The 25864-nt window shown below is 43.0% G+C and overlaps 1 protein-coding gene and 1 long non-coding RNA gene across 3 annotated transcripts in view; one reads left to right on the top strand and one right to left on the bottom strand.

Annotated features, from left to right (window-relative positions):
• LOC145717342 (uncharacterized) overlaps positions 1-17390 on the bottom strand; it is a 44183-nt gene extending 26793 nt beyond the window's left edge. Inside the window, exon 1 of the long non-coding RNA XR_014140491.1 lies at positions 17224-17390. This is a non-coding gene — a long non-coding RNA (uncharacterized LOC145717342). The remainder of the gene's footprint in view (positions 1-17223) is intronic.
• Positions 14529-25864, top strand: part of TOP2A (DNA topoisomerase II alpha) — a 29443-nt gene continuing 18107 nt past the window's right edge. For both annotated transcript variants that reach the window (XM_081805033.1, XM_081805034.1), the window contains exons 1-18: positions 14529-14689; positions 15557-15712; positions 15924-16014; positions 16496-16559; positions 18193-18338; positions 18486-18583; positions 18809-19021; positions 19584-19757; positions 19947-20048; positions 20154-20291; positions 21489-21627; positions 23423-23580; positions 23864-23989; positions 24266-24376; positions 24516-24621; positions 24713-24822; positions 25066-25158; positions 25689-25803. In XM_081805033.1, the coding sequence (XP_081661159.1) occupies positions 14669-14689; positions 15557-15712; positions 15924-16014; positions 16496-16559; positions 18193-18338; positions 18486-18583; positions 18809-19021; positions 19584-19757; positions 19947-20048; positions 20154-20291; positions 21489-21627; positions 23423-23580; positions 23864-23989; positions 24266-24376; positions 24516-24621; positions 24713-24822; positions 25066-25158; positions 25689-25803 (2161 nt within the window). In that variant the 5' untranslated portion in view covers positions 14529-14668. The remainder of the gene's footprint in view (positions 14690-15556; positions 15713-15923; positions 16015-16495; positions 16560-18192; positions 18339-18485; positions 18584-18808; positions 19022-19583; positions 19758-19946; positions 20049-20153; positions 20292-21488; positions 21628-23422; positions 23581-23863; positions 23990-24265; positions 24377-24515; positions 24622-24712; positions 24823-25065; positions 25159-25688; positions 25804-25864) is intronic.

Below are 25864 nucleotides of genomic sequence, written 5' to 3' on the forward strand. Positions count from 1 at the left end.
TTACTTTAAATTTTTTAAAAGATTTTGTTTGTTTATTTATTTATTTATTTGTGTAAGAGGTTTTTTTTGTAATTTATTTATTTTTTTACAAAATAAATACCTGCTTCTCCCTCTCTGCCAGTCTAGCACAAGCAGGGGGACCGGCAGAGGGAGAGGGAGAAGCTGGCTCCCCGCTGAGCAGAGAGCCCATGCAGCGGGGCTCTGTCCCAGGACTCCAGAGATCATGACCTGAGCCGAAGGCAAACATTTAATCAACTGAGCTACCCAGGTGCCCTTTAATTTTTTTAAGAAAAAACTTTTTTGTTTATATTTTTAAAGAATGCTGGCTCTCAAGTAGCCTGCCTGGACTGGATTCTTGGCAGTATGTTTAGGATAAGTTAGCACACCTCTCAATGCCTCAGCGTCCTCAGCTTTCATGTTAAGTGACTATTCCATAGAGTGGCTATAATGATTAAATGAATGAATCTGTATAAAACACTTACAGTGGTGCCTGCTACATAGTAAGTGCCCGGGGAGTGTTGGTCATTAGCCATGACCAGCCAAGTGAGTGAGATTAAGAGCCTGGAGCCAAAATGCCTGCACTAAATCCTGGACTTGCCATTTACTAGCTCTGTGACTTCGGCCAAGTGACATCCTCCCTCTTATCCTTAAATATCCTTGGTTGTAAAGGAGGGCTAATGGTAGCCCAGCCTGATCGGGCTATATGAGAACTTACAGAAACAATGCAGAGAGGCCCTTAGCACAGGGCCTGCCACAGAGTAAGACTAAACCATGCCAGCCATTATTATTATTATCACCATGGTAACCCTATAAACCCATTGTATAGATGGTGCTCCAGGTAGTAAAAAGATCCTGTTTAAGGTCACATGCAACTAAATGTGATTTAAACCCATTTGTGTGATGATGGAGCCCAGGCTCCAACTGGCTCCCCCACACCACCTCCAGAGGCACCATAGCCTTGAAGAGTTTTGCCCAAACCCAAGTAGCCCCTCTTGCTCCTGCAGGGCTGCCCTGCTGCAGCTGAAGCTCTTGTCTTCCTAGCCCCAGTTGTCAGGGTTCTGTATGTCCAGAGGCTGTTGTGCCTTCCCTGCCTGCCCAGCTCTAGCACCAATCTGATAATTCTGGTACCCTCCAGTTGGGGTGCTGGGGATGCAGCCCAGAACCCAGATCTAGCCCCAGCTGGGGGAAGAGAGGGTCTCAGAGAGAAGTCACATTGCCCACAAGGCCTTCCATGCCAGGGGCCTCTTTTACTGCAGTCTTTGATTTTCCTTGTTCCGAGAGAGGTAGAGATAGTCCTAAAGATGGCTGGTGAGGGCTGGAGAAAACTTGAGGTCAAAGGGACAAGGCTGAGTAAGCCCAGAAAGAAGGGCCATCCTGCCTGGAGCCCCTAATTCACATAGCCTCCACCTTCTCCTCTACTGAAACCTGGATTCCTCCCACCCCCACCCCCTCAGTCCTCACTGTTTCCAGAGGCTTGATGTTTGGAGCCAGTAATCCTCAAGATCTGTGCAGTCTGTTCCTCACCCCCACCCAGTCTTGTTGATCTAAAAAGCAGGAGAAGTTGGGCACCAAGCCAGGGGAAAGGCAGACAGCCTGTGATGGAGAATTTTGCCCTCAGGTTAGAGGACACAAGTTGTGAGGCAGACAGCGCTAGTCTTGCAGTCAAAGCTAGAGGTTCAAATCCCAGCTCTGTCCTGATTAGCCATGTACCGTGAGCTTGTCTCTTCACCATGATGATCCTCAATTTTTTCATCTGTAAAATAGGAATGTCAGTCCCTACTTCACTCCAAAACGCTGTTAAGGAGGATCAGGTGAGGCTACCTATATAAGTGTAAGGACATATATAACTGAAAGCAGGTTACCAATGAGTGGTGTCATTATTGTGATCTTTTTTGATTCTAAGATTCTATGATGCTTTGAGGTGGAAGGATAGAAAGAAGGGGAGAGGGCACTAACAAGGGGAAGGCCAAGAGAGGGAGGGATTGAATAAAGAGTAGGACACAGCGATGGAAGGCAGAGGAAGATGAATAGATGTGATGAAATGAAGAACTTGGAGAGATGGGAGAGATTTATAGATAGATATGAAACCAAACATCCCAGTCCAGACTCCCTCTCTCCATTCATTCATTCATTCATTCACTCATTCATTCTTCAGATGAAGGAATGAAGCAGTAGCTGCCAAGCTGGACAGGGTGTCAGAGCCTACATCTAGCCAGAGGCTTTCTCCCAGCAGCACCCAAGAGCTCTCAGAGGGCACTAGGCTGGAAGGCAGGGGGCGTCTCTGCAGCTCCAAGTAACCTTTTCCTCAGATCAGACCCCTGGGTTCACAAGCCAAAGTCAGAGGTAGAGAGGCAGCTAGCTCCTAGGAATGCCTGTCCTCTCCCCCTTCTCCCACCCTGACTCTCATTAAGGAATGGGACAGGCACCCCAAAGGACAGGGTTCAGAGAACTAGTTGTTTGATGGTTTTGGAAAACCCACACATCAGAATTGGTATCAGAATCATAGAAGACATTAGGGTGGGGCCCAGAAAGAAAGGAGGAACACCATCCTTTATGGAGCCTTCATTACAGAGGCATGATTAATTAAATCATTGGCCATTGGTGATTGAACTCAATCTCCAGCACCTCTCCCCTCCTGGGAGGCAGGGGGTTGGAACAGTTCCCACTCTCTGATCACAGGGGTGGCTCCCTGGCAACCAGCCCCCATCCTCAGGTTACCTAGGGGCTTTCTGAAAGTTACCTCATTAACATAACAAAAGACACCTTTATGGCTCTGATCACTTAGGAAATTCCAAGGGTTTAACTCTGCGCCAGGATCAAAGAAAGACCAAACATATTTTTCTTATCACAACATCACACCTCCCAAGGACATTTTCTGGGATTTCTGCCAATTTCAGAACTGGGTAGAAGATGACAGGTCCAGGGGTGCCTGGGTGGCTCAGTCAGTTAAGCATCTGCCTTTGGCTCAGGTCATGATCCTGGGGGTCCTGGGATACAGCTCCACTTTGGGCTCCCTGCTCAGCAGAGAGTCTGCTTCTCCCTCTCCCTCTCACCCTCCCCTCCTGCTCATGCTCATTCTCTTTCTCTCTCTCAGATGAATAAATAAAAAATCTTAAAAAAAAAAAAAAGAAAGAAAGTGACAGATCCAGGTGACCCCATTCCCCACATTATGAGACATACTGGCTTTCTCACCCCATCCTCCAGGCCGGCTTGCTGCCCCATTGCAGTCACCTACAGTTATATCTCTCTCTGGACCTCAGTTTCCCCATCTGTACAATGAGGACATTGGATTTGGTAATCAAAGAGCCAGGTTTTTTTTTGTTTGTTTTGTTTTGTTTTGTTTTGTTTTTTTAAAGATTTTATTTATTTATTTGAGAGAGAGAATGAGATAGAGAGAGAGAGCATGAGAGGGGGGAGGGTCAGAGAGAGAGGCAGACTCCCTGATGAGCAGGGAGCCCGACATGGGACTCGATCCTGGGACTCTAGCATCATGACCTGAGCCGAAGGCAGTCGCTTAACCAACTGAGCCACCCAGGCGCCCTGTTTTTTTTTTTTTTTTTAAAGATTTTATTTATTTATTTCACAGAGAGAGACACAGCGAGAGAGGGAACACAAGCAGGGGGAGTGGGAGAGGGAGAAGCAGGCTCCCCGCAGAGCAGGGAGCCCGATGCGGGACTCCATCCCAGGACCCTGGGATCATGACCTGAGCCGAAGGCAGTCGCCCAACCAACTGAGCCACCCAGGCGCCCAAAGAGCCAGTTTTAATCTCTCTTCCAAGGAGATCCAACCCTGCTCCTGTCACATCTTCTAGGTGTGTCTGTTCTGTTGGGCCCCCTGAATGTCAGGTAAGTGCCTGTCTGGGTGGAAATGTCAGGAACTCTGGGACCTTATGGGATGGTAGTGGAGGTGGGATAGGGGAACAGAAGGAAGATTGAGGAGCTGGAGTGAGAGAGAAAACTCACTCTCCCATCCCCACTTCTACCTCCACTACCAGCCCTTCTGCCCCAACAGGGAGAGCAAGGGGAAGGAGTACCCCATGACTGGACTCCTGGCTTTCCTGGTGAGAAGGGGCCTATGGGGAGCCCAGGGCCCCCAGCAATCCCTGGCCTCTCAGCACATCCTGTAGCCCCAGATCAGCCTCACCTTTGAAGGGAGAAGTCAGACCAGAGGTAAGGGGTGGATGGCATATGGGTTGTGGGAGGAAAAATGGGTAGATGGTGAGTTCATGGGAGGGTAAGTGGTGGATGGGGCTGGGTGGATGGTAAATGGGTGGAGTGGGTAATGGGTAAGTGGTGGATGGATAAGAAATGATAGTGTTCTTTGGGTAGAAGGCTGGTTGAGGGTCCTTTGAATCAGGGGCTGTGGTAAAGTTAGCAACAGCACTCTAAAACAGACCCAGATTCCTCCTGAGACAATCTCTATATGTGTGCCCAGTACTATAATAGGGCCTTGAATCCAGAATTAATGATTCTGTAGGTGACTCAATTAATGTCCCACCCCCAGGGTATCTCAAAATTCCCTAAATAATCTCAGAGCCAAGGGCACTTTCCCATGTACACATTCTACTCCTATCATACCTTCTGGCTTGGCCCCATTGCCTTTCCCTATAAGAGTCCCCCACCCCGGGCGCCTGGGTGGCTCAGTTGGTTAAGCGACTGCCTTCGGCTCAGGTCATGATCCTGGAGTCCCTGGATCGAGTCCCGCATCGGGCTCCCTGCTCGGCAGGGAGTCTGCTTCTCCCTCTCCCACTCCCCGTTTGTGTTCCCTCTCTCGCTGTGTCTTTCTCTGTCAAGTAAATAAATAAAATCTTAAAAAAAAAAAAAAAAAAGAGTCCCCCACCCCCAAAATATACACTGCCAGCTCTGTGGTTCACCTCCACCTCTCCTGCCTCTCCTTCCAGGTGCAGGTTGGAATTGGACCTCCTGGTCCCCCTGGTTGCCAAGGGTTTCCAGAACTCCCAGGACCTCAGGGCTATCCTAGCCATGAAGACTCCCAGGACCACCCTGGATACCTAGGGACTGGGACTGATGGGTTCCCAGGAACCCTGGGAACACCAGGCCTTCCTGGACCCAGGGCTACCCTGGCTCTTCAAGGCTGCCGGGCCCAGATGGACTCCCATGGAGCTCAGGGACCAGTGGGGTTCCCTGGGCAGGAGTCTCTTCCAGGGAGCACCAGGGTAGTTCAATCAGTTAGGCATCTGACTCTTGATTTCAGCTCAGGTCATGATCTCAGTGTCGTGAGATTGAGCCCCGACTCAGGCTCCTCACTAGAAGTGGAGCCTGCTTGGGATTCCCTTTCTCCTTCTCCCTCTGCCCCTCCCCACCCATCTCACACTCACAATGCATGCACACTCTCATTTTCTCTCTCTCTCAAAAAAAAAAAAAAAAGTCTCCTCTAGCCCAGCCAAGCCAGCGTGGTCCACAGGTGAGAAGAAGGTCCACCCTAGGGGCACCTGGCTGGCTCAGTCAGTAGAGCATGTGACTCTTGATCTCAGGGTTGTGAGTTCAAGCCTCACATTGGGTGTGGAGCCTATTAAAAAAAAAAAAAATTAAAATTCATCCACCTTAGAATCCCCTCTCCTTTGGGGCGCCTGGGTGGCTCAGTCGTTAAGCGTCTGCCTTCGGCTCAGGTCATGATCCCAGGGTCCTGGGATCGAGCCCCACATCGGGTTCCCTGCTCCGCGGGAAGCCTGCTTCTCTCTCTCTCCTGCTGCCCTGCTTGTCTTCCTGCTCTCGCTATCTCTCTCTCTGTCAAATGAATAAATAAAATCTTTAAAAAAAAAAGAATCCCCTCTCCTTTATAAAAAATAAAAAGAAGAAGAAGAAGGAAAAGGGGAAGGAGAAGAGGAAGATACCCACCCTAGCCCAATTCCTCTATTCTAGGCCTTCCTGCAACCTCCATCAATGCTCTTTTTTTTTTTTTTTTTTTTCATCAATGCTCTTTTTAACTTCTTTCCGGGGACTGCTCACTTCTCACTGAGCTTTTTAGCCAGTTGTCCTATTGCTATAACTAGAATGTGAGTTACTAGACATCAACAATTGTGTTTTTCTTTCCTCTTCTTCCCTTTATTTCTTCACTCCCCCCCTCCTTTTCTTTAGCAACCCATTCCCCATCCTTCTCTACACCCTTTCCTACAATAAATGTGCTCAAGACACAGTCTCCACACATCCTTTGTGGTCTGGGGCTGGCACATAATATATATTCAGTAACACTTGTTAATTCACTGACCCTCTACCCTGCCTCTGCTTGCATCTCTCTGCCCTTGGGGGTCTTCCCCTGGGGCTGAATCATTTGTCTCATCCTGTGTCCTTCCCCCCTTCCCAGTACAGAGCCAAAAGGGAGAGAGAGAGGCTCAATAAGTGGCCCAGTTTTGCCTGGAGAAAAAGGCTTGCAGGGGCCTCCTGGAGCCCCAGGTCCAAATGGAAAGATGATCTATGCTTAGATGGCTCTCCCTGAGAGAATAGGTCAGAGCACCCCTCCTTCATGGCTGTTCTCCCTCTTTCTCTTCTACCTCCTCTTCCTTCCTAAAGGAATATCCTCATATGCCTATTAAATCTCACCTTCCATCATTAATTCCTTTAGCTTTGAGGAGGTAGTGTGTATAGTCAAAACACTGAGAATTGTATGTGATCTTGGACATGTCACTTCTTACATGTCAGTGAAGTCTGTGAAAATATTTTTATTTTCTCTGGATAAATGATTCCAGATGCCTCCCTTACCTGTTCTTCTCTCATCTGTTTGCTCAGAATTTAAGCTATCTGCAATACTTGCCTTTCCCTCATTCCTTCACCTGTTCCACCTCTCTCAAAGTGCTCTGGCATGAATGGATGCTCTCCCCCCCCTCTTCCCTGCTGTCCCCAGTACAACCATCACCCCCCAAGACATACCTTCTGCCTCCTGGTAGCCCCAAGTAAGAGAAGTAGGAGAGTATCTACAGAGACCCTCTGTGACTGCCCTGTCTGTACTTCAGACAGAGACTTGATCTACAACCTCTCTGCTGAGCTCAGGTGTAGGAGCACCTCACCTGTCCACACCCCCAGCTTACCCTATCCTTAGAAGTGATATGGGAAGAGCAGAACATCTAAGAGAAGGGTTGGAGGTAAGGGGCTTGTGACTGAGGTTGCTTGGGCTTTCTCTTTACCCACTCCAGTTAAGAGCAGGGTTCATTCACCCTAGAGCAGAATTCTCCTCCTCCCCTTTCACCTCATGGGGATACAGCCTTATTTCGGAGAAGTCCCCTCAAGTAGAACTCTTGCAGCTGACCCCTTCTGCCCCTTCTGGGTTTTCATTCCATCAGCTCCCTCACTGAGTCTTTGAGTTCAAGGTGCAAAAGCCCTGGGACAGTCCCAGTGTCCCAAAGGGCAGCCCAGCCAATGTCAGCAATGGGTACTCAGTCGAGTGAATCCCAAGGGGAGGGAGCAAACTCTTGGTACAGTGAGTCCCAGCTTCCAGGGGGTAGTAAACAGAGGCATGTGTGGACCTTTCCTTTCACTTTGGGGTTTGACTTTATTGGGCTGTCCCTCCAGAGTTGTGCCCTCCTGCATAAGGGGGCCTGCTGATGCTTATGCTGCCCCCAGGTGGACAACGATAGTACTGATAGCATTCACAGAGAGTCTCCTGGGGAGTGGGCATTGTACTGGTGCTGAGGGTTCCAAAGGAGCAGGCAAATCCCTGCCTTCAGAAGAGCTTGTGGTCTGAAGAGGGAGACCACAGGTAAACACAACATGATCAGTGTTATGTAACAGAGAGAAAAGTACTGGATGCCAAGAAAGCAGAGAGGAGCCCAGAGTGTGTGGTTAGGGAGAACTTCAAAGGGAAGTGATGTTGGATCTGTGTCTTGAAAGATAAGTAGAATTTAACAATCTTGAGGAAATTACCTAACTCCTCTAATCCTCAGTTTCCTCAGTATAAAGGGTTGGTATAAAGATTAGGGGAAAAATTATGCAGAATGCCTATTACTGTGTCTAGTATATAATTGGCACTCAGAAAATTTATATGTAATAGGATTTATTTTTAGGAATTGGCTCCGATAGTGGGGTCTGGCAGGTCTGCAATATGTAGGCAGACTGGCAGCTGGAGACTCTTGTGGGATTTCTGTTCAGTCCTGAGGCAGAATTCTTTCTTTTCTGAGAACCCTCATTTTTTCCTCCTAAGGCCTTCAACTGATTGGATGAGGCCCACGTGCATTACAAGCCTTTTTCTTTTTTTTTTTTTAAGATTTTATTTATTTTTTTGACAGACAGAGACATAGCGAGAGAGGGAACACAAGCAGGGGGAGTGAGAGAGGGAGAAGCAGGCTTCCCACCGAGCAGGGAGCCCGATGCAGGCTCGATCCTAGGACCCTGGGATCATGACCTGAGCCGAAGGCAGACGCTTAACCAACTGAGCCACCCAGGCGCCCCTACAAGCCTTTTTCTTACAGTCAGCTGATTTTAAGTGCTAATTACATCTAAAAAATACCTTCACTGCAACATCTAGATTACTGTTTGGCCAAACTACTGGATGCCATAACCTAACCAAGTCGACATAGAAAATTAACCATTAACAGAGGTCATTCCAAGCAGAGGCTACTCCAGACAGGGACTATGTTACATTTTTCTGCTTGGTTATGCTTTCTGAAAAATCACTCTTTGTTAAACTAGTAAAATACTAGTGTTAAATAAGACTATGTTTGAATATGATAAACAATTTAGAGCACAATTTATGGAAACATAAACTCCTAGGTAAAATCACCATAACATCTTAAAGTCAGAAGGGATCTTATAGCTCATTGAGTCCAACCCTCACTCTGGAGAGATCGCTGTTACAACATACCTAGAAAATGATCATCTAGACTCTTCAACATTCCAGTGGTAGAAGTCCCTATGTCCTAAGAATGTCCATTCTTGAACAGCTGTAATTGGAAACTTTTTCTTTACATGGTACTTTCTTACATCAGCACCTCTCCTATAAATTGTTCCTTTTTACTTATCAAAGACAAATCTTACCCTGGATTTTTCCCATCCTTGAATAGAATACTTCCTTAGTTGTCTAATGTGTATTTATCAGGTCAAAATTCTTGTTTTTAAATGTTTTAATTTTTTTAATTCCAGTATAATTAATGTACAGTGTTATATTAGTTTCAAGTGTACAATATAGTGATTCAATAATTCTATACATTACTCAGTGCTCATCACAATAAGTGTACTCTTAATCCCCTTCACCTATTTCACCCATGCCCCCACCACCTTCCCCCCAACCCCCCCCACCCCCCAGTAACCACCAGTTTGTTCTCTATAGTTGAGAGTCTGGTTTTTTGTATCTCTTTTTTTTCTTTGATCGTTTGTTTTGTTTCTTAAATGCCACATATTAATGAAATCATAAGGTATTTCTTTCTCTGACTGACTAATTTCACTTAGCATTATACCCTCTAGGTCCATCCATGTTGTTGTAAATTATGTAAGATTTCATTCTTTTTTGTGGCTAAGTAATATTCCGGTGTGTGTATGTGTGTGTGTGTGTGTGTGTGTGTGTGTACCACATCTTCTTTATCCATTCTTCAATAGATAGAACGCTTGGGTTGCTTCCATATTTTGGCTATTGTAAATAATGCTGCCATAAACATAGGGTACATATATCTTTTCAAATTAGTGTTTTTGTATTCTTTGGGTCAATACCCAGTAATGGAATTACTGAATCATATGGTAACTTTATTTTCAATTTTTTGAGGAACCTCCATACTGTTTTCCACAGTGGCTGCACCAGTTTGCATTCCTACCAACAGTGCATGAGGGTTCCTTTTTCTTCACATCCTCGCCAACACTTGTTGTTTCTTGTGTTTTTGATTTTAGCCATTCTGACCAGTGTAAGATATCTCATTGTGGTTTTGATTTGCATTTCCCTGATGATTAATGATGTTGAGCATCTTTCCATGTGTCTGTTGGCCATCTGTATGTCTTTTTTGGAGAAATATCTGTTCATGTCTTTTGCCCATTTTTTTAACTGGATTATTCCGGGGTTTTGATGTTTAGTTATATAAGTTCTTTATATATTTTGGATACTAACCCCATATCAGATATATCATTTGCAAATATCTTCTCCCATTCAGTAGGTTGTCTTTTTGTGTGGTTTTTTTTTAATTGTTTCTTTTGCTGTGCAGAAATTTTTTTTTTATGTAGTCCCAATAGTTTATTTTTGCTTCTGTTTCCCTTTCCTTAGGAGACTTATCTAGAAAAATATTGCTATGGCCAATGTCAGAGAAATTACTGCCTGTGCTCTCTTCTAGGATTTTTATATTTCAGGTCTCATATTTAGGTCTTTAATCCATTTTGAGTTTACTTTTGTATATGGTGTAAAAAAAGTGGTCCGGTTTCATTCTTTTGCATGTTGCTGTTCCAGTTTTCCCAACACCATTGCATATTCTTATCTCCTTTGTCATAGATTATTTGACCATATAATTGTGGGTTTATTCCTGGGCTTTCTATTCTGTTCCATTGATCTATGTGTCTATTTTTTTTAAGATTTATTTATTTATTTTTGAGAGAGAGCATGAGTGCAAGTTGGGGAGGGGCAGAAAAGAATCTTCACACAGACTCCCCATTGAACCCATGTGGAGCCTGATGCAGGGCTTGATTTCATGACACATGAGATCATGACCTGAGCCCAAACCAAGAGGCAGATGCCCTTTACTAATTTTCACAATATCATTCCATTCCATGCTGCCAGTTCTTTTCCAACAAAAACAATATTGCAATAATTTTATGTACACACACAATTATAGGAGTATGTCAGGTATTCCTAGAAGTTAGATTACTGAATCAAAAGGTATGTACACTTTTAAATTTTGATAGATACTGGACTGCCAGACTGCTGAGGGAAATCCCTGAGTGGACTTATTGGGGACTAATCTCTGGTCTTGAGTTCCTCCCTACTTTAGCCTCCCTTGCTCTCCTCCCAGCTCTGTTTGGTGGCCCTCACTGTCCCTTTGCCTGGGGCCATTAATGTTCCAAGAAACAGACCTGCAGTGCCACCAGCAGGGAGAGGCTGAGCTCTATGGGACATTTTGGGCTTTCCTGGCCTCCTCCAACCCAAAGCTGGTATCCCTGGTAAAAAGGACTGATTGGACCCTACAGTCATTAACCTCAAGGTAAACAGGGTCTGTTGGCCCAGCCCTAACCACCCCCGACCCTGGGCCAGCCCAGCCTCATTCAGGAATTCCCAGTTAGCTCTAGCCTAACCAGCTCCATCCCCCAAATCCAGAGCCACATTTTCAGCCCAGCCCCATTCACTCAGCCAGCTAGAGGGAAGAAATAATTCACTTTCAAGAGGAACTTCCAGGTGGAGGATGGAGACACAGCTCCTTTAGGACCCCTCCCCCTGCTGCTGAGTGGAGAGACAGAAAACACAAATACCCATAAGAAAACCAAAAAATATTTATCAAAGGAACTCATTCGCATTTGCAAATGTATTCCAAACAACTGAAGGAAGCCTGAAAAAAGATCCAAGAAGACTCCCTGAACAAGGGGAATTTTGAATTGGTTTTGGAGGAGAGGGCTTGGGAGAATCGAAAAGGGAAGGGGGGGATGGTCTTGAAAAGGAGTAGAGGTAATAACTGCTAACATATTTTGAGAATTTATTATTTGCCAAGCAATGCACTAAGAACTTTACCCATGTGTTATCTCCCCTATGTGGAGGTACTCTCATTATCCCCATTTTAGGTAAAGTAATGGAGACACAGTAAGACTGAGTGACTTGCCAAGGTAATACGCCCAGCCAAGTACTGTGGCCAGAAATCTGACTCTAGTGCTTAATATTGCCCCCAGGTAGGGGTAGGGATGGGGAAAAGGTACAAGTAGCTAGCAAAGTTGTGGGTAGGTAATGAGGATATGGGAGCTGCCCCCTCAGTCCATCAAAGCCCTTGGAACTGACTCCCAACCCCTTCTTGCCTCCCAGGAGTAGTGGCTAGCAGACACCTGGAATTCCCTCTTTGTGGACAATGCCTCCCAGGCCCACCCATCTCAGACTTCCCTCCGTGGCTGCCAACAAGTCCTGTAGAACACTCTGTGATAGGCTCTGGAAAGGAGAGGGGTTGATAAACAGCTTGTGTCCAAAAGAGAAGCCCCCAACCCCCCCCCCCACAAGACCATCCTGCTAGAGGGCTGGAAGATTGTCCTAAGTGCTTCCATGTCTCATTTAGCCCTCTGTACTTTTAATAAAGGATGATGACATGGGGAAACTGAGGCTCAGGGAGGTTTGTTGTTGTTGTTTTGTTTTGTTTTGCTTTGCTTTACTCAAGCATGTGTGACTCCAGAGTCCTTTTGACTCCACAGTTCTATTTCTGGGTTTTGGAACAGAGCCTCACATAATCAGGGTCCAGCTCAACAGCAGGGTCCCAGAAAATAGGACTGGAGCTGCTTATTAAATTCCTGTTGCCTCATCCCCAGATGGTTCTTACAAGGTACTTCAGGCTAGGATGAGCTACAGGGTAGAGACCAAGAAAGGCAGAGGCTGGGCTGCCATCCTTGAGGAAGCATGCCCACCTACCACTACCATGTGGGGTCTCTGTGTTCGAGGAGGCAGAAAGTAGAATGGCTGGTGTCTGTCAGAGTCATCTTCTGTTCTGGGGAGAGTGCAGAGAATGAGAGGCTGCCCTAGAGCTCAGGCCTGGTCAGCCTTTTGGATGGGCAGAAGCTCCTGGTTTGGGTGGGCTTCCCTACAACTGCTCTGAGACCCTGGGTGATCCTGTGCATTGGAGGTTGCCTATCTGTATCAACACATGCAGTGAGGAGAGTGGAATGAAATACCTGGAATTACTGGAGGCCAGGTGAAAAAAAAAAATCACCCTAGCCCATAGGCTACCTCCCATGCTCGACTTCCTGTCACACCACCACCACCACCCCACCCCTCATCCCCCCACCCCCAACCTCCACATTGGCCCTCTTTGGAGCTTTGCTAGCAGAGTAGGCATTGGATATGCTGGGGTGATTTAACAATTGGTTGACCTCTGGTTTCTTTTAGAAGGGGAAAAAAAAAGAATTAAAGCCACAAATTGTCATGCAAGCCTAAGGAAGATTCCTGCTTCCTGATTCTGATACTGTTAGCCTACTATTCTAAACACCTTACATTTATCTCGGGTAATCCTCACCCAAGTCTTGGGTACTGCTGTTTTTTTGTGGGGTTTTTTTGTTTGTTTGTTTAAGATTGTATTTATTTATTTGAGAGAGAGTATGAGAGAGACAGCAAGCACAAGGGGGGCGGGGGGAAGGGCAGAGGGAGAAGCAGACTGCTTGCTGAGCAGGAAGCCCGAGGAGGCGGGACCCCGGGATCAAGACCTGAGCCAAAGCAGACGCTTAACCCACTGAACCACCCAGGCACCCCTGAGGTACTACTGTTATTTTTATTCTTTTTTCAGCAGAGAAAACAAAAGCACCAAAAAGCCTGCCTCCATCAAGACCGCACGACTGGCAAACTGCCCAGCAGGGTTAGAAACTCAGGCAATAATGATTGGAAGGAGATGGTTCAGATGACAGAATTAGCAGTCATTCAAATCGTGCAGTTCTTTTTTCAAGCATCTTGTAAGGGGGTGGGGGGAAACGCATTCTTTTGTCATTTTAACATTGTGGATTGACAAGGACAGAATAAACCCATTCAAACATTTACACGGCAGAATAAAAAATTAAAAAAAAAAACAACTTCGGTCTTTGGCATGTTCTCGTCAAATGTGAACAACTTTTCTGGACAGCAGAATTCAGGGAATTTAACAGAGGAAAGAAAAGTAACAAGCAGCAGGGCATCCTACTGGCTTTCTGAGGAAAAATGGTCTGTCCTAGAATGGCCCCTAAACCCCATTCCCCGTTCCTGAGGCGGTAACTACAAACTATTCCTTTCGATTGACCTGCTTGCGCGCAACGTCGCTATACTGGGGGACTTGAATACTGCTGTTTTGTGTGGCCTCACCACGCCCTACTATTATATCCCCAAACCACAGCTGTAGCACTTCCGTTTCTTCGAAAATAAATTCTTGGGAGGGGAGGTTGAGGCAGATGCCAGAATCTGTTCGCTACACCAAATCACCAGGCTGCCAGTCCAGAAAGCCGGCGCTCAAAATTTCCTCAGGAAAATGAAGCTAGGACTCCCGTTCCTCTCGCTAAAAGGCCTCAGGACGGAAAACAGTTTCTAGATTTCAAGAATCTGAACTAAGTTAGCAGCTACTGAGTAATTCTTCTCCTTCCTCCTTTTGCCCCAGCCTGCACCTCAGAAAACCCTTTCCCGCTGGCATCGCGAGTCTCTTCAGAGTTGTCGGCCCCGAGAGAACAAATAAGCCCCTCCTCATTGGCCAGGTTTCCTGTCAGTCTGTCCGCGACGACTCCGAGTGGTGCCTTTTGAAAGCCCTCTAGTCCCGCCTTCTTTTGCGTAATTGGTTTGTTCAAACAGGCCCCCGGACAACTCAGACGTTCATTGGTGAATATAAAAAGCCAGCTACGATTGGCTCCTCGGGACGGAACCTGTGAGAGCGAGTCAGAGATTGGCTTATCTGGTTTGGGCGGGCTACAGGGAGGTTCAATTGCGACTGGAAGAGCTCTTCTAACCGACGAGCGTCTGTGGAGAAGCGGCTTGCTACGCGGTGGTCTCGAGGGTCCCGCCGGTTTAGTCGCTTGCAGGGTTCTCGAGCCCCTTCACGACCGTCACTATGGAGGTGTCACCATTGCAGGTACAGCTCGCGGAAGGGGCGGGTCGTGGAGGCTCAGCGCTGCCCCGCATCCCTCTGGCTGCCGGTGAAGGGTTAGGCTCCTGGGCTGTGGTCCGTTCGCCGCCGGCTGGGAGCGGGTATTCCGCGTCGCCCCCGGTCTCGTGGGCTCGGAGTGATCGTGAAGTGGATAGCCCCTCTTTGTGGTGCTAGTAGTGAAATATTGGTTAGCTACGCTGGCTGGCTTCTGGGGTGTTGGGTTCTGTTTTACTGTCTCTAGGGCCAGTATTCAACTGGCCCGTTTTATTATGGCCCGCGTGTGACTTCAAGCAGCACAGTCAGATACTTTCCTACCCTCCGGTGGAAAATGGGATTGAATGGCCCTGACCTTGGAAGGTGCAGAGCATGGCACGATGTTCCCAGTGAGGAGCCGGCAGGCCCGACTTGCTCAAAATATGTCCTTCCTGTGTTCAAAACGATTCAAAGGATTGAATCGATGGGCTCCCAAACTGCTGCTGACGAGAATCTGTTATGTACCTGGGGCATAGCAGGCACTCAGTAAATATTTGTGGAATGTCTGGAAGAAGTGGGTGTATTTTATTGATGACATCTAAAGCATTCAAGGAAAATAGTTCCATGTCACATGCACTTGGATGAGATAATATATGTTTATTCAAACTGACACCTGGGAACTTGGCTGCAGTTAACTTAAATTGCCGTGTTGGTACAAAATGATGTAAACTGCACCAATACCTGGTAAAAGATTGTGATTACACATCACTATGTGTGATGACACATAGTGCGTAAATCATTACGGTGGGTGTTTTGTTTATAGTTTTTAATAAACCTCCGATTAAATATCCCTTTTCTACAATTTTCTAAAATTGCTAGCCTGTAAATGAAAATATGCAAATCAGCAAAACAAAGAAAAATGAAGATGCTAAGAAAAGACTGTCTATTGAAAGAATCTATCAAAAGAAAACCCAACTGGAACATATTTTGCTCCGCCCAGACACCTACATTGGCTCTGTGGAATTAGTGACCCAGGTAAAACCAAGTAATTAAATGCAGTTACAAAGTAGTTAAAATGTATACTTTTCCAGGGAATTTTCTATATATTCCATGTACTCTGAATGTCACCGGAACTGGCCTAACCTATCGTATGTATATTGTATTTAGTCCAGAAGACTTTATAGTAATGATGATAAAACAATAAATATAAGGTGAAAGTAACTATATTTCTTTGCCTTATTTCTAGCAAATGTGGGTTTACGATGAAGATATTGGCATTAACTATAGGGAAGTCACCTTTGTCCCTGGGTTGTACAAAATCTTTGATGAGATCCTAGGTGAGTAAATTCTTTCACATAAAGATCTACTGGTCAAATCCTTCATAAGAAGTATCATTTCTAGGGCGCCTGGGTGGCTCAGTTGGTTAAGCGACTGCCTTCAGCTCAGGTCATGATCCTGGAGTCCCGGGATCGAGTCCCGCATCGGGCTCCCTGCTCAGCGGGGGGTCTGCTTCTCCCTCTGACCCTCCCCCTTCTCATGCTCTCTCTCTCTCTCATTCTCTCAAATAAATAAATAAAATCTTTAAAAAAAAAAAAAGAAGTATCATTTCTAGCAAACCCTCTATAACCAGAGCTCATATCTTTTCAAACAATAGCTGGCAAGGTGAGGCAGTTTACTGGAGTCTAACAAGTTGAATTCTTTCCTAGAAATAGTACTGTGAATAAATGTTAAATTCACGCCTCGTTAAAACAACTTTTTTCTTTCTATATCTTAGTTTTTTTTTAATTTAATTTCTTACCAGTGTGTATTTTCTTTCAGTCAATGCTGCAGACAACAAACAAAGGGACCCAAAAATGTCTTGTATTAGAGTCACAATTGACCCGTAAGTCTCTCGCATGGTCTTTTGTTTGTTATAGTTCATTGTTACTGTTAGTCACATTTACTTTGATTTATACTAATGTTGGCCTTTTTAGTAAATGAAATTCTGCAAAAGCACAGAAAAGCAGAATGCTAAAATGAACAATCTATGATACCTACCACCTAGATCCAAGTTATCAATGCTTTGCCATATTTGCTCCATCTATATTTTTTGAGTCCTTTCAAAATAAATTACAGACATATGACACTTCATCCCTAAATTTTTCAGTAAGCATCTCCAATAATTGCTCAGTCTAAGCATTCTGGAGTCTAGAGCTTTTACTTTTTCTCATGATGCTATTCAAATAGTAAACCAGCAGGTGGTGATAGAGAATAATTGGATCCATCATTTCTGGTTATAAATGCTGGGTGTCCCTTTGTGGGTACTCAGGGTGCTTGTTTCACCTTTTTATTAGCCTGATCAGTTATGACATAAACTATGCTTTAGCTTCTTTGGGGGAAGTGTGTTAATGATGTACTGAATGCTCCTAAGGGCTTGATACCATAGTCTAAAAAAAATGTTGAGCTAGTTTTAGTCTTTTTTGTAGATAATACTGAGCACTACTTGGAATAAGATCCATAGTGTTTGTCTGGTTATAACTAAACTGTACTATCTTATAAGAATTAACTTAAGGGCGCCTGGGTGGCTCAGTTGGTTAAGCGACTGCCTTCAGCTCAGGTCATGATCCTGGAGTCCCAGGATCGAGTCCCACATCAGGCTCCCTGCTCAGCAGGGAGTCTGCTTCTCCCTCTGACCCTCCTCCCTCTCATGCTCTCTGTCTCTCATTCTCTCTCTCGCAAATAAATAAAAAATTAAAAAAAAAAAAAAGAATTAACTTAAAATAACTAAGAAATAAGTCCAAATAAATTTTTAGCATTTTTTTGGCGAGCAGGGAAGTTTACAATTGGTAATGTTTTTCCCTTTCATATTTATTTTGCAATGTGCTTTGTTGGGTGAGAAAGCTAAGGGAGCTAGGACAGTACAGATAGATGATCCTCTGAAAAGTGGTATAATAGGGGCACCTGGGGGGCTCAGTCGGTTAAGTGTCAGACTCTTGATTTCAGCTCAGGTCATGATCTCAGGGTCCTGGGATCGAGCCCCAAGTAGGGCTCCTCCCTCCAAGGAGTCTGCTTGAGGATTCTCTCTCCTTCTCCCTCTGCGCCCCCTCATCCCACTCATGTGCATGCGTTCGCTCACTCGTGCTCAAATAAATAAATCTTAAAAAACAAAACAAAAAAGAAAGCAGTATAAATAATAGTTTCCAAATTTTTCCTTTCCATTGGGCATAAATCATTTCCCTTTGTTTATCCTAACATTTTAAAATTTCATATTTTTTCAACATTATCAGTGTCTGCCCAGGTGTTGGAAAAGGATTAATTTTTTTTTCCCCTCTTGGCTCCTATTTCAGGAGTGTAGGGAACTAAGCATGGTGGGAAAGGTAGTTGATGCTGAATTTCAGAAGATATGTATGAAAAAGAGTCAAAGAAATTGAGACTTGTGAATTTCTGTATTTTAAGAATAATATTTAAGTATAAAAAATATCAAGCACTAGTTTACCATTTGTTTAACAATAAAAGTTTCATTCTTCTTTTCTTAGGGAAAACAATTTAATTAGTATATGGAATAATGGGAAAGGTATTCCTGTTGTTGAACACAAAGTTGAGAAGATGTATGTCCCAGCTCTCATCTTTGGACAGCTCCTAACTTCTAGTAACTATGATGATGATGAAAAGAAAGTAACAGGTAGAGTATGGAGGAAAATAACATATTTGTTGCTGAAAACACATCTTTTAAATGACTGTGACATAAAAGTTAAAAATATTGGAATGAATCTCTATAATTGATTAGCATTTCCAGTGATAACAAAGTATTTTAAATTTATTTGCTTAGGTGGTCGAAATGGCTATGGGGCCAAATTGTGTAACATATTCAGTACCAAATTTACTGTGGAAACAGCCAGTAGAGAATACAAGAAAATGTTCAAACAGGCAAGTATAAATAAATATCTTGTGCCTCAATTATAATTGTACTTTAGCAATTTATAACAGCATTAGTGGTTGGTTTAATTTAACGTAATTTATAGGCTATTAAATCATGGAAAACTATTCATGAACATAATTAGGTTATTTTTTAGGACTTATAAATTTGTGTTTAGTTCTAGTTTGTTGTGAAAAGACTTGAATTTTTTATCTTCCTATTTTTTACTTCCACAGACATGGATGGATAACATGGGGAGAGCTGGTGAGATGGAACTCAAACCCTTTAATGGGGAAGATTATACATGTATTACCTTCCAGCCTGACTTGTCCAAGTTTAAAATGCAAAGCCTAGATAAAGATATTGTTGCACTAATGGTTAGAAGAGCATATGATATTGCTGGATCCACGAAAGATGTCAAAGTCTTTCTCAATGGAAATAAGCTGCCAGTAAGCATTTTCCAGGGTGTTAAGGGCAATGAGGGACTTGATATGATCATTGTCAGAGGCAAAATTGATTTTTTTTTTTCCTCCCATATTTTTTTTTTTACACCACTTCTCAGATACGTTCCTGAAAAGAAAACAGTATGCCACATTTTTTACTTAGCTCTTTTAAACTCACTAAAGAAATGTCTTTCTCGGGGCGCCTGGGTGGCTCAGTTGGTTAAGCAACTGCCTTCGGCTCAGGTCATGATCCTGGAGCCCCGGGATCGAGTCCCGCATCGGGCTCCCTGCTCGGCAGGGAGTCTGCTTCTCCCTCTGATCCTCCCCCTCTCATGCTCTCTGTCTCCCATTCTCTCTCTCAGATAAATAAATAAAAAATCTTTAAAAAAAAAAAAGAAATGTCTTTCTCAAACAATCTCCTAAATGAATCCTTTTGTGCCCTTTAATGACCATTCTCTTATGCCCATCAGTGAACATCATTTCATTAGTTTTGAAAAATCCTCATGGTCTATCATTGAATACTTTTTATAACTTTTTTCTAATACCATAACTTTTAATTCCTGTACAGGTAAAAGGATTCCGTAGCTATGTAGATATGTATTTGAAGGATAAGGTAGATGAAACTGGCAATCCACTGAAAATTATCCACGAACAAGTAAACCCCAGGTGGGAAGTATGCTTAACAATGAGTGAAAAAGGCTTTCAGCAAATTAGCTTTGTCAACAGCATTGCTACTTCCAAGGTAATTTTATTTTTGTATTAATCATGATTTATCTTTACATAGAAGTGTTAACTGTTTTTCATAAATACAATGAGCTTGAATATTTGGCTGCCCTGGCATAAAGAAAGCTAAATTACATTTTTTAGTATTTGATCATTATTATAATTTTGAGGATCCTGAGCTTTACAATTTGTTATTTTTCCCCATTAGGGTGGCAGACATGTTGATTATGTAGCTGATCAGATTGTGACTAAACTTGTTGATGTTGTGAAGAAGAAGAACAAGGGTGGTGTTGCAGTAAAAGCACATCAGGTATGGTATTTTAGCACAGTTTTCTTTTTCTAAAGTCAAGGAAGAAGAGAAAGGCTATAAATAAAGCATAAGTTTTTAGCTATGTAATATCAACCTTTTCTGCAGGTGAAAAATCACATGTGGATTTTTGTGAATGCCTTAATTGAAAACCCAACCTTTGACTCTCAGACAAAAGAAAACATGACTTTACAAGTCAAGAGCTTTGGATCAACATGCCAATTAAGTGAAAAATTCATCAAAGCTGTGAGTACTGGGGCACCTGGATAGTTCAGTCGGTTGGGCATCTGCCTCCGGCTCAGGTCAGGATCCCAGAGTCCCTGGATTGAGCCCCTCAGCGGGGGGTCTGCTTCTCCCTCTCCCTCTACTCCTCCCCTGCTCATGCTCACTCACTCTCTCTCGCTTGCTCACTCTCTCAAATAAATAAAATCTTTTTAAAAAAAGTTGTAAATACTTACAGGGAAATAAGAAATAGAAGCACCTTGCTTTATTGTCCATTGCCCTTCTCCGCAAAAACCAAGATTCATCCTACATGTCTTCTGCCTCTGAAAAGGAAATAAATAGCTTTCATGAGGGGCACTTGGGTGGCTCAGGCGGTTAAGCATCTGCCTTCAGCTCAGGTCGTGATCCCAGGGTCCTGGGATCGAGTTCCACAGGGAACACAAGCAGGGGGAGTGGGAGAGGGAGAGAAGCAGGCTTCCTGCCAAGCAGTAAGCCGGACGCGGGGCTCGATCCCAGGACTCCGGGATCACGACCTGAGCCGAAGGCAGACGCTTAACGACTGAGCCACCCAGGCGCCCCAAGTCCAAATTCTTTAATGTGGCCTACAAGACCCTGCCATCTTCAATCTCATCTCAGTACCACTTTTTCCTGTGTTGTCTAAGCTTCAGTCCTACTGCCTTCAAATTACTCAGAAGCATTAGTACTCTTCCCCCTCCTTAGAGCTTTTCCACTTGGTAATCCTTCTGCCTGAAATGCTTCTCACTTAGCTAGCTACTTTAGATCTTCAATGTCAATTCCTCAGGAAAGCCTTTACTTTCTACCCTTCTCCCTGGACATATGTTATTAGATGTAGCATACTTTTATCCATAACACTCATCACACTCGGAATTTCTCATTTTATTTCCATCTTCCTTATTGTTATCTTAAAGTCCATGAGGACAACGACCATGACCAATTTGTTTTAACCACTAAATCTCCAACATGGATCTCAGTGCCTAGCACAACGTAAATATGTAGTTAGTGAATATTTACTGAATGAATGAACTCAAGGGAACCAGTTCCCTCAGTTATGATAACCTAAGACAGGAAGACATGTCATCCTCATACTCAGTCTGAAAATTATTATTTTTTTTTACCTCCTTTAAAACTTTGAATTATTTTTATAGGAGCTCATTTGTATTCTAGATGCTTCTTCCCTAACATGAATCTTCTCATTTTCAGGCAACTGGCTGTGGTATTGTGGAAAGCATACTAAACTGGGTGAAGTTTAAGGCCCAAGTCCAATTAAACAAGAAGTGTTCAGCTGTAAAACATAATAGAATCAAGGGAATTCCCAAACTCGATGATGCCAATGATGCAGGTACACATTTAATAATGCTTCTAAACTTTAAATCTTGTGGTTCAGGTATTTGTTTTATTCATTAACAGCATACCGTGGATACTTCCCACTCAACATGTAATATTCAACAGAATGTTTTTATATGGTTAAGAATCAACCAATTCCCTGTTATTGAACATTTAGATCATTTCTAATTTTGGCTGTTACAGTAATGTTGAGATGACTATTAAGAGTATAAAATAAGAATTTGTAGTGATCTAGGGTGCCTGGGTGACTCAGTCGGTTAAATGTCTGACTCATGATCTCACCTCAGGTCTTGATCTTGAGTCGTGAGTTCAAGCCTTGCATTGGGCTCCATGCTGGGTGTGGAGCCTACTTTAAAAAAAAGAAAAAAAGGGGCGCCTGGGTGGCTCAGATGGTTAAGCGTCTGCCTTCGGCTCAGGTCGTGATCCCAGGGTCCTGGGATCGAGCCCCGCATCGGGCTCCCTGCTCGGCGGGAAGCCTGCTTCTCCCTTTGCCTCTCTCTCTCTGTCTCTCATGAATAAATAAATAAAAATCTTTAAAAAAAAAAAAAAATATGTAGTGATCTATTACTTAATGTAGGGGAGGAAAAAATTTTCCTTAACCCTCTTAGTTCCTGTCTGGGTCTGAAAATGAAACTGACAAAGACAGGTTAAATGATGAAAAACATACAAATTTATTTAATATAAACTTTACTTGACACAGGAGTTTTCATAGGGAAATGAAGACCCAAAGAAGTGGTTAAACCTGAGCGTTTTTGTCAGGTGTGAGGAAGAGTGGAAAGATATAAGGGCAGAGTATGAACTAAGTATAGTAAACTGGGGAAAGCTCAGTGAGGCCTGTTGATTCACATTCTTTTCAGTGTCACCCTGAGAGATAAGAATGTTCCCTTCCTCTGTGGTATATGGAGGACACTTCTCACATGAGGGCCTCGTGACCTGCTTCAGGGTAGAAAGTTGGGGAATGAGGTCAGAGAGAACTTGCTTCTAGCATTTTCTCAAACTCCTTCAGCTTAAAATATTCAATTTGCCAAGTGCCCTGTTTTGGGGTAGTGTGTTCTAAACCCCATCACTAACAAAATTTTTTTTTAAGATTTTATTTATTTATTTGAGAGAGAGAGCTATCACGAGCAGGGGCGAAGGGTAGAGGGAGAAGCAGACTCTCGCTGAGCAGGGAGCCCGATGCGGGACTCGATCCCAGGACCCTGGGATCATGACCTGAGCTGAAGGCACATACTTAACCAACTGAGCCACCCAGGCACCCACTAACAAATATTTTTAACATAATATGATCAAATGAGTGTTCAGCAACAGTATAAATGTCACAAGAAATTAGCATAAGAGAGGTGCCTGGCTGGCTTAGTCATTGGAATATGTAACTCTTGGTCTCAGGGTTGTGAGTTCAGGCCCCATGTTGGGTGTGGAGATAAAGTCTTTTAAAAAAAATAGTCTAGGGCGCCTGGGTGGCTCAGTCGTTAAGCGTCTGCCTTCAGCTTGGGTCATGATCCCAGGGTCCTGGGATCGAGCCCCGCATCGGGCTCCCTGTTCGGTGGGAAGCCTGCTTCTCCCTCTCCCACTCCCCCTGCTTGTGTTCCTGCTCTCGCTATCTCTCTCTCTGTCAAATAAATAAAAAATCTAAAAAAAAAAAATAGTCTAAGAAACTAGGATTTTTTTTTTCTTACTATGAACATTAGTTCTAATATCTATTAGTGTTTTTATCACAAAACTATTGATAGCACGTCTGAGTTGAGGTTGAACTAAATGTGCCAATATTAATTTGTGTATTTTTATTTTAGGGGGTCGAAACTCCAATGAGTGTACACTTATCCTGACTGAGGGAGACTCAGCTAAAACTTTGGCTGTTTCAGGCCTTGGTGTAGTTGGGAGAGACAAATATGGGGTTTTCCCACTTAGAGGAAAAATACTCAATGTTCGAGAAGCTTCTCATAAACAGGTAAAACCATCTTTAAAATCTAAATCCAGTTTTATAATGCAGGATTTCATGCTTGTATTTCATTCCCTTCACTGGGCATTATGAAATAAGTTTTAGTTTATTGTTCTTATTTTAAGAAATTGGGTACATTGTAGCATATCTTAACAGATCTTTCTGACTAAAATATAGGCTAATAATAACTGAAAATACTGGAGCTCAAGAAAGCCCAAACAACGTATACTCTGCTATTTCTTTTCAAATTTATAAACAAAACATTACCTTTTTTGGTATATGTCTATTTCAGATCATGGAAAATGCCGAAATTAACAATATCATCAAGATTGTGGGTCTTCAGTACAAGAAAAACTATGAAGATGAAGATTCATTGAAGACTCTTCGTTATGGAAAGATAATGATTATGACAGATCAGGTCAGATTTGCTTTCAAATATTTTAGATTGTTACACTAAATTAAATATGTTTTAATTGTTGCATTTCCTGCTGTGGAAGGAAATTACTTAACTTGGAGCTTTATTCATCACATGTGTGTTACATATACAGGTTAAGTGAGTGGATTTAAATAGCCTTTTTCTTTTTTTTAATCCCCATAGAAAAATTTTAGAGAAATTACCAGTAGGTCAATCATAATTTTTTTTTTTTAGTTTCAAAATAATTCTTTTGTGTTTTGGCTTTCCACATATTTCTAGGACCAAGATGGTTCCCATATCAAAGGCCTGCTGATTAATTTTATCCATCACAACTGGCCCTCTCTTCTACGGCATCGTTTTCTGGAAGAATTTATCACTCCCATTGTAAAGGTATATTAACTTCTAAATTACCATAATGGATATTTTAAGGCCCTTACTCAACGTTTTATACACATACAACCCCAGTGTTATATGGTATACAGGGGACTCAGCAGTGTGCAAAACCACAGCAACATATTCTTTACCACAGGTGTCTAAAAACAAACAAGAAATGGCATTCTATAGCCTTCCTGAATTTGAAGAATGGAAGAGTTCTACTCCAAATCATAAAAAATGGAAAGTCAAGTACTACAAAGGTTTGTAAGGAAACCCATAGAGAACTTCTCATTTTGTTATATACCATTGTACAAGATTATATGGAGTAACTTGATATTCTTGGTTGTGTAGGTTTGGGCACCAGCACATCAAAAGAAGCTAAAGAATACTTTGCAGATATGAAAAGACATCGTATTCAATTCAAATATTCTGGTCCTGAAGATGATGCTGCCATCAGCCTGGTCAGTTTGAGTTCTGTTTCATACATACATTCTAGTTTTGTAAGTCACTACTTTAGCTAGTCAATTGAAACATAAATTTTTATATAATAGAATGTTTTATAGAATATAGAATGTTTTTAGTAAGCATGTCCTAGAGAAAGGGACATGTTTTAGGAAACTGAGTTTATTTTTGTTTAGTTTTTATACAAGAGATTTTGGGAGATTGTTCATACCAGTGACATCTTTTTTATCTCTAACGTGTAGGCCTTTAGCAAGAAACAGATCGATGATCGAAAGGAATGGTTAACTCATTTCATGGAGGATAGAAGGCAACGGAAGTTACTTGGCCTTCCTGAGGTAAAAATCTTATATATCTGGGCACCTGGGTGGCTCAGTCGGGCATGTCCAACTCTTGATTTTGGCTCAGGTTGTGATCTCAGGGTCATGAAATCAAGCCCCACATGGGGCTCTGTGCTAGGAGCCTGCTTGGGATTCTCCCCACCCCCGCTCACGTGCTTGCTCGCTCACTCTCTCAATCTAAAAAAAAAAAATCTTACATATCTTACAACACAATGACTAATTGCTTCAGTAAAAAATTTAATAATAGATAATTATATATGAATGTGCTTATCTAGACTGCTGCATAAATGTATGGGGACTGAAAAATTAAAAAGGCAATGCAGTTTTTCCTAATTGTGCAGCAATTAAATTTGCTTTATCTTTAAAACCTGTAAAATACTTCTACATAATTCTTTATCTTTGAGGGACTTAAGAATTATCATAGAATTGATATGCTGAAAGATTTCTTTATTTTTGATGTTAAGCATTGTTAAGATCAATGATCTTTTTTAAACTAGATCATGTAATAACTCTCTTTGGTCCCTCAGGATTACTTGTATGGACAAACTACCACATATCTGACATACAATGACTTCATAAATAAGGAACTTATCCTGTTCTCAAATTCTGATAACGAGAGATCTATCCCATCTATGGTGGATGGTAAGTTCCAATATGTTAGCCTGTTTTTATCGTACACAGAAATCAATGTCCATAAATGGTT

The sequence above is a fragment of the Leptonychotes weddellii genome, chromosome 15, assembly GCF_054177405.1.
Source record: "Leptonychotes weddellii isolate Sample4059 chromosome 15, ASM5417740v2, whole genome shotgun sequence".
In the NCBI taxonomy this organism is placed as follows: Eukaryota; Metazoa; Chordata; class Mammalia; order Carnivora; family Phocidae; genus Leptonychotes; species Leptonychotes weddellii.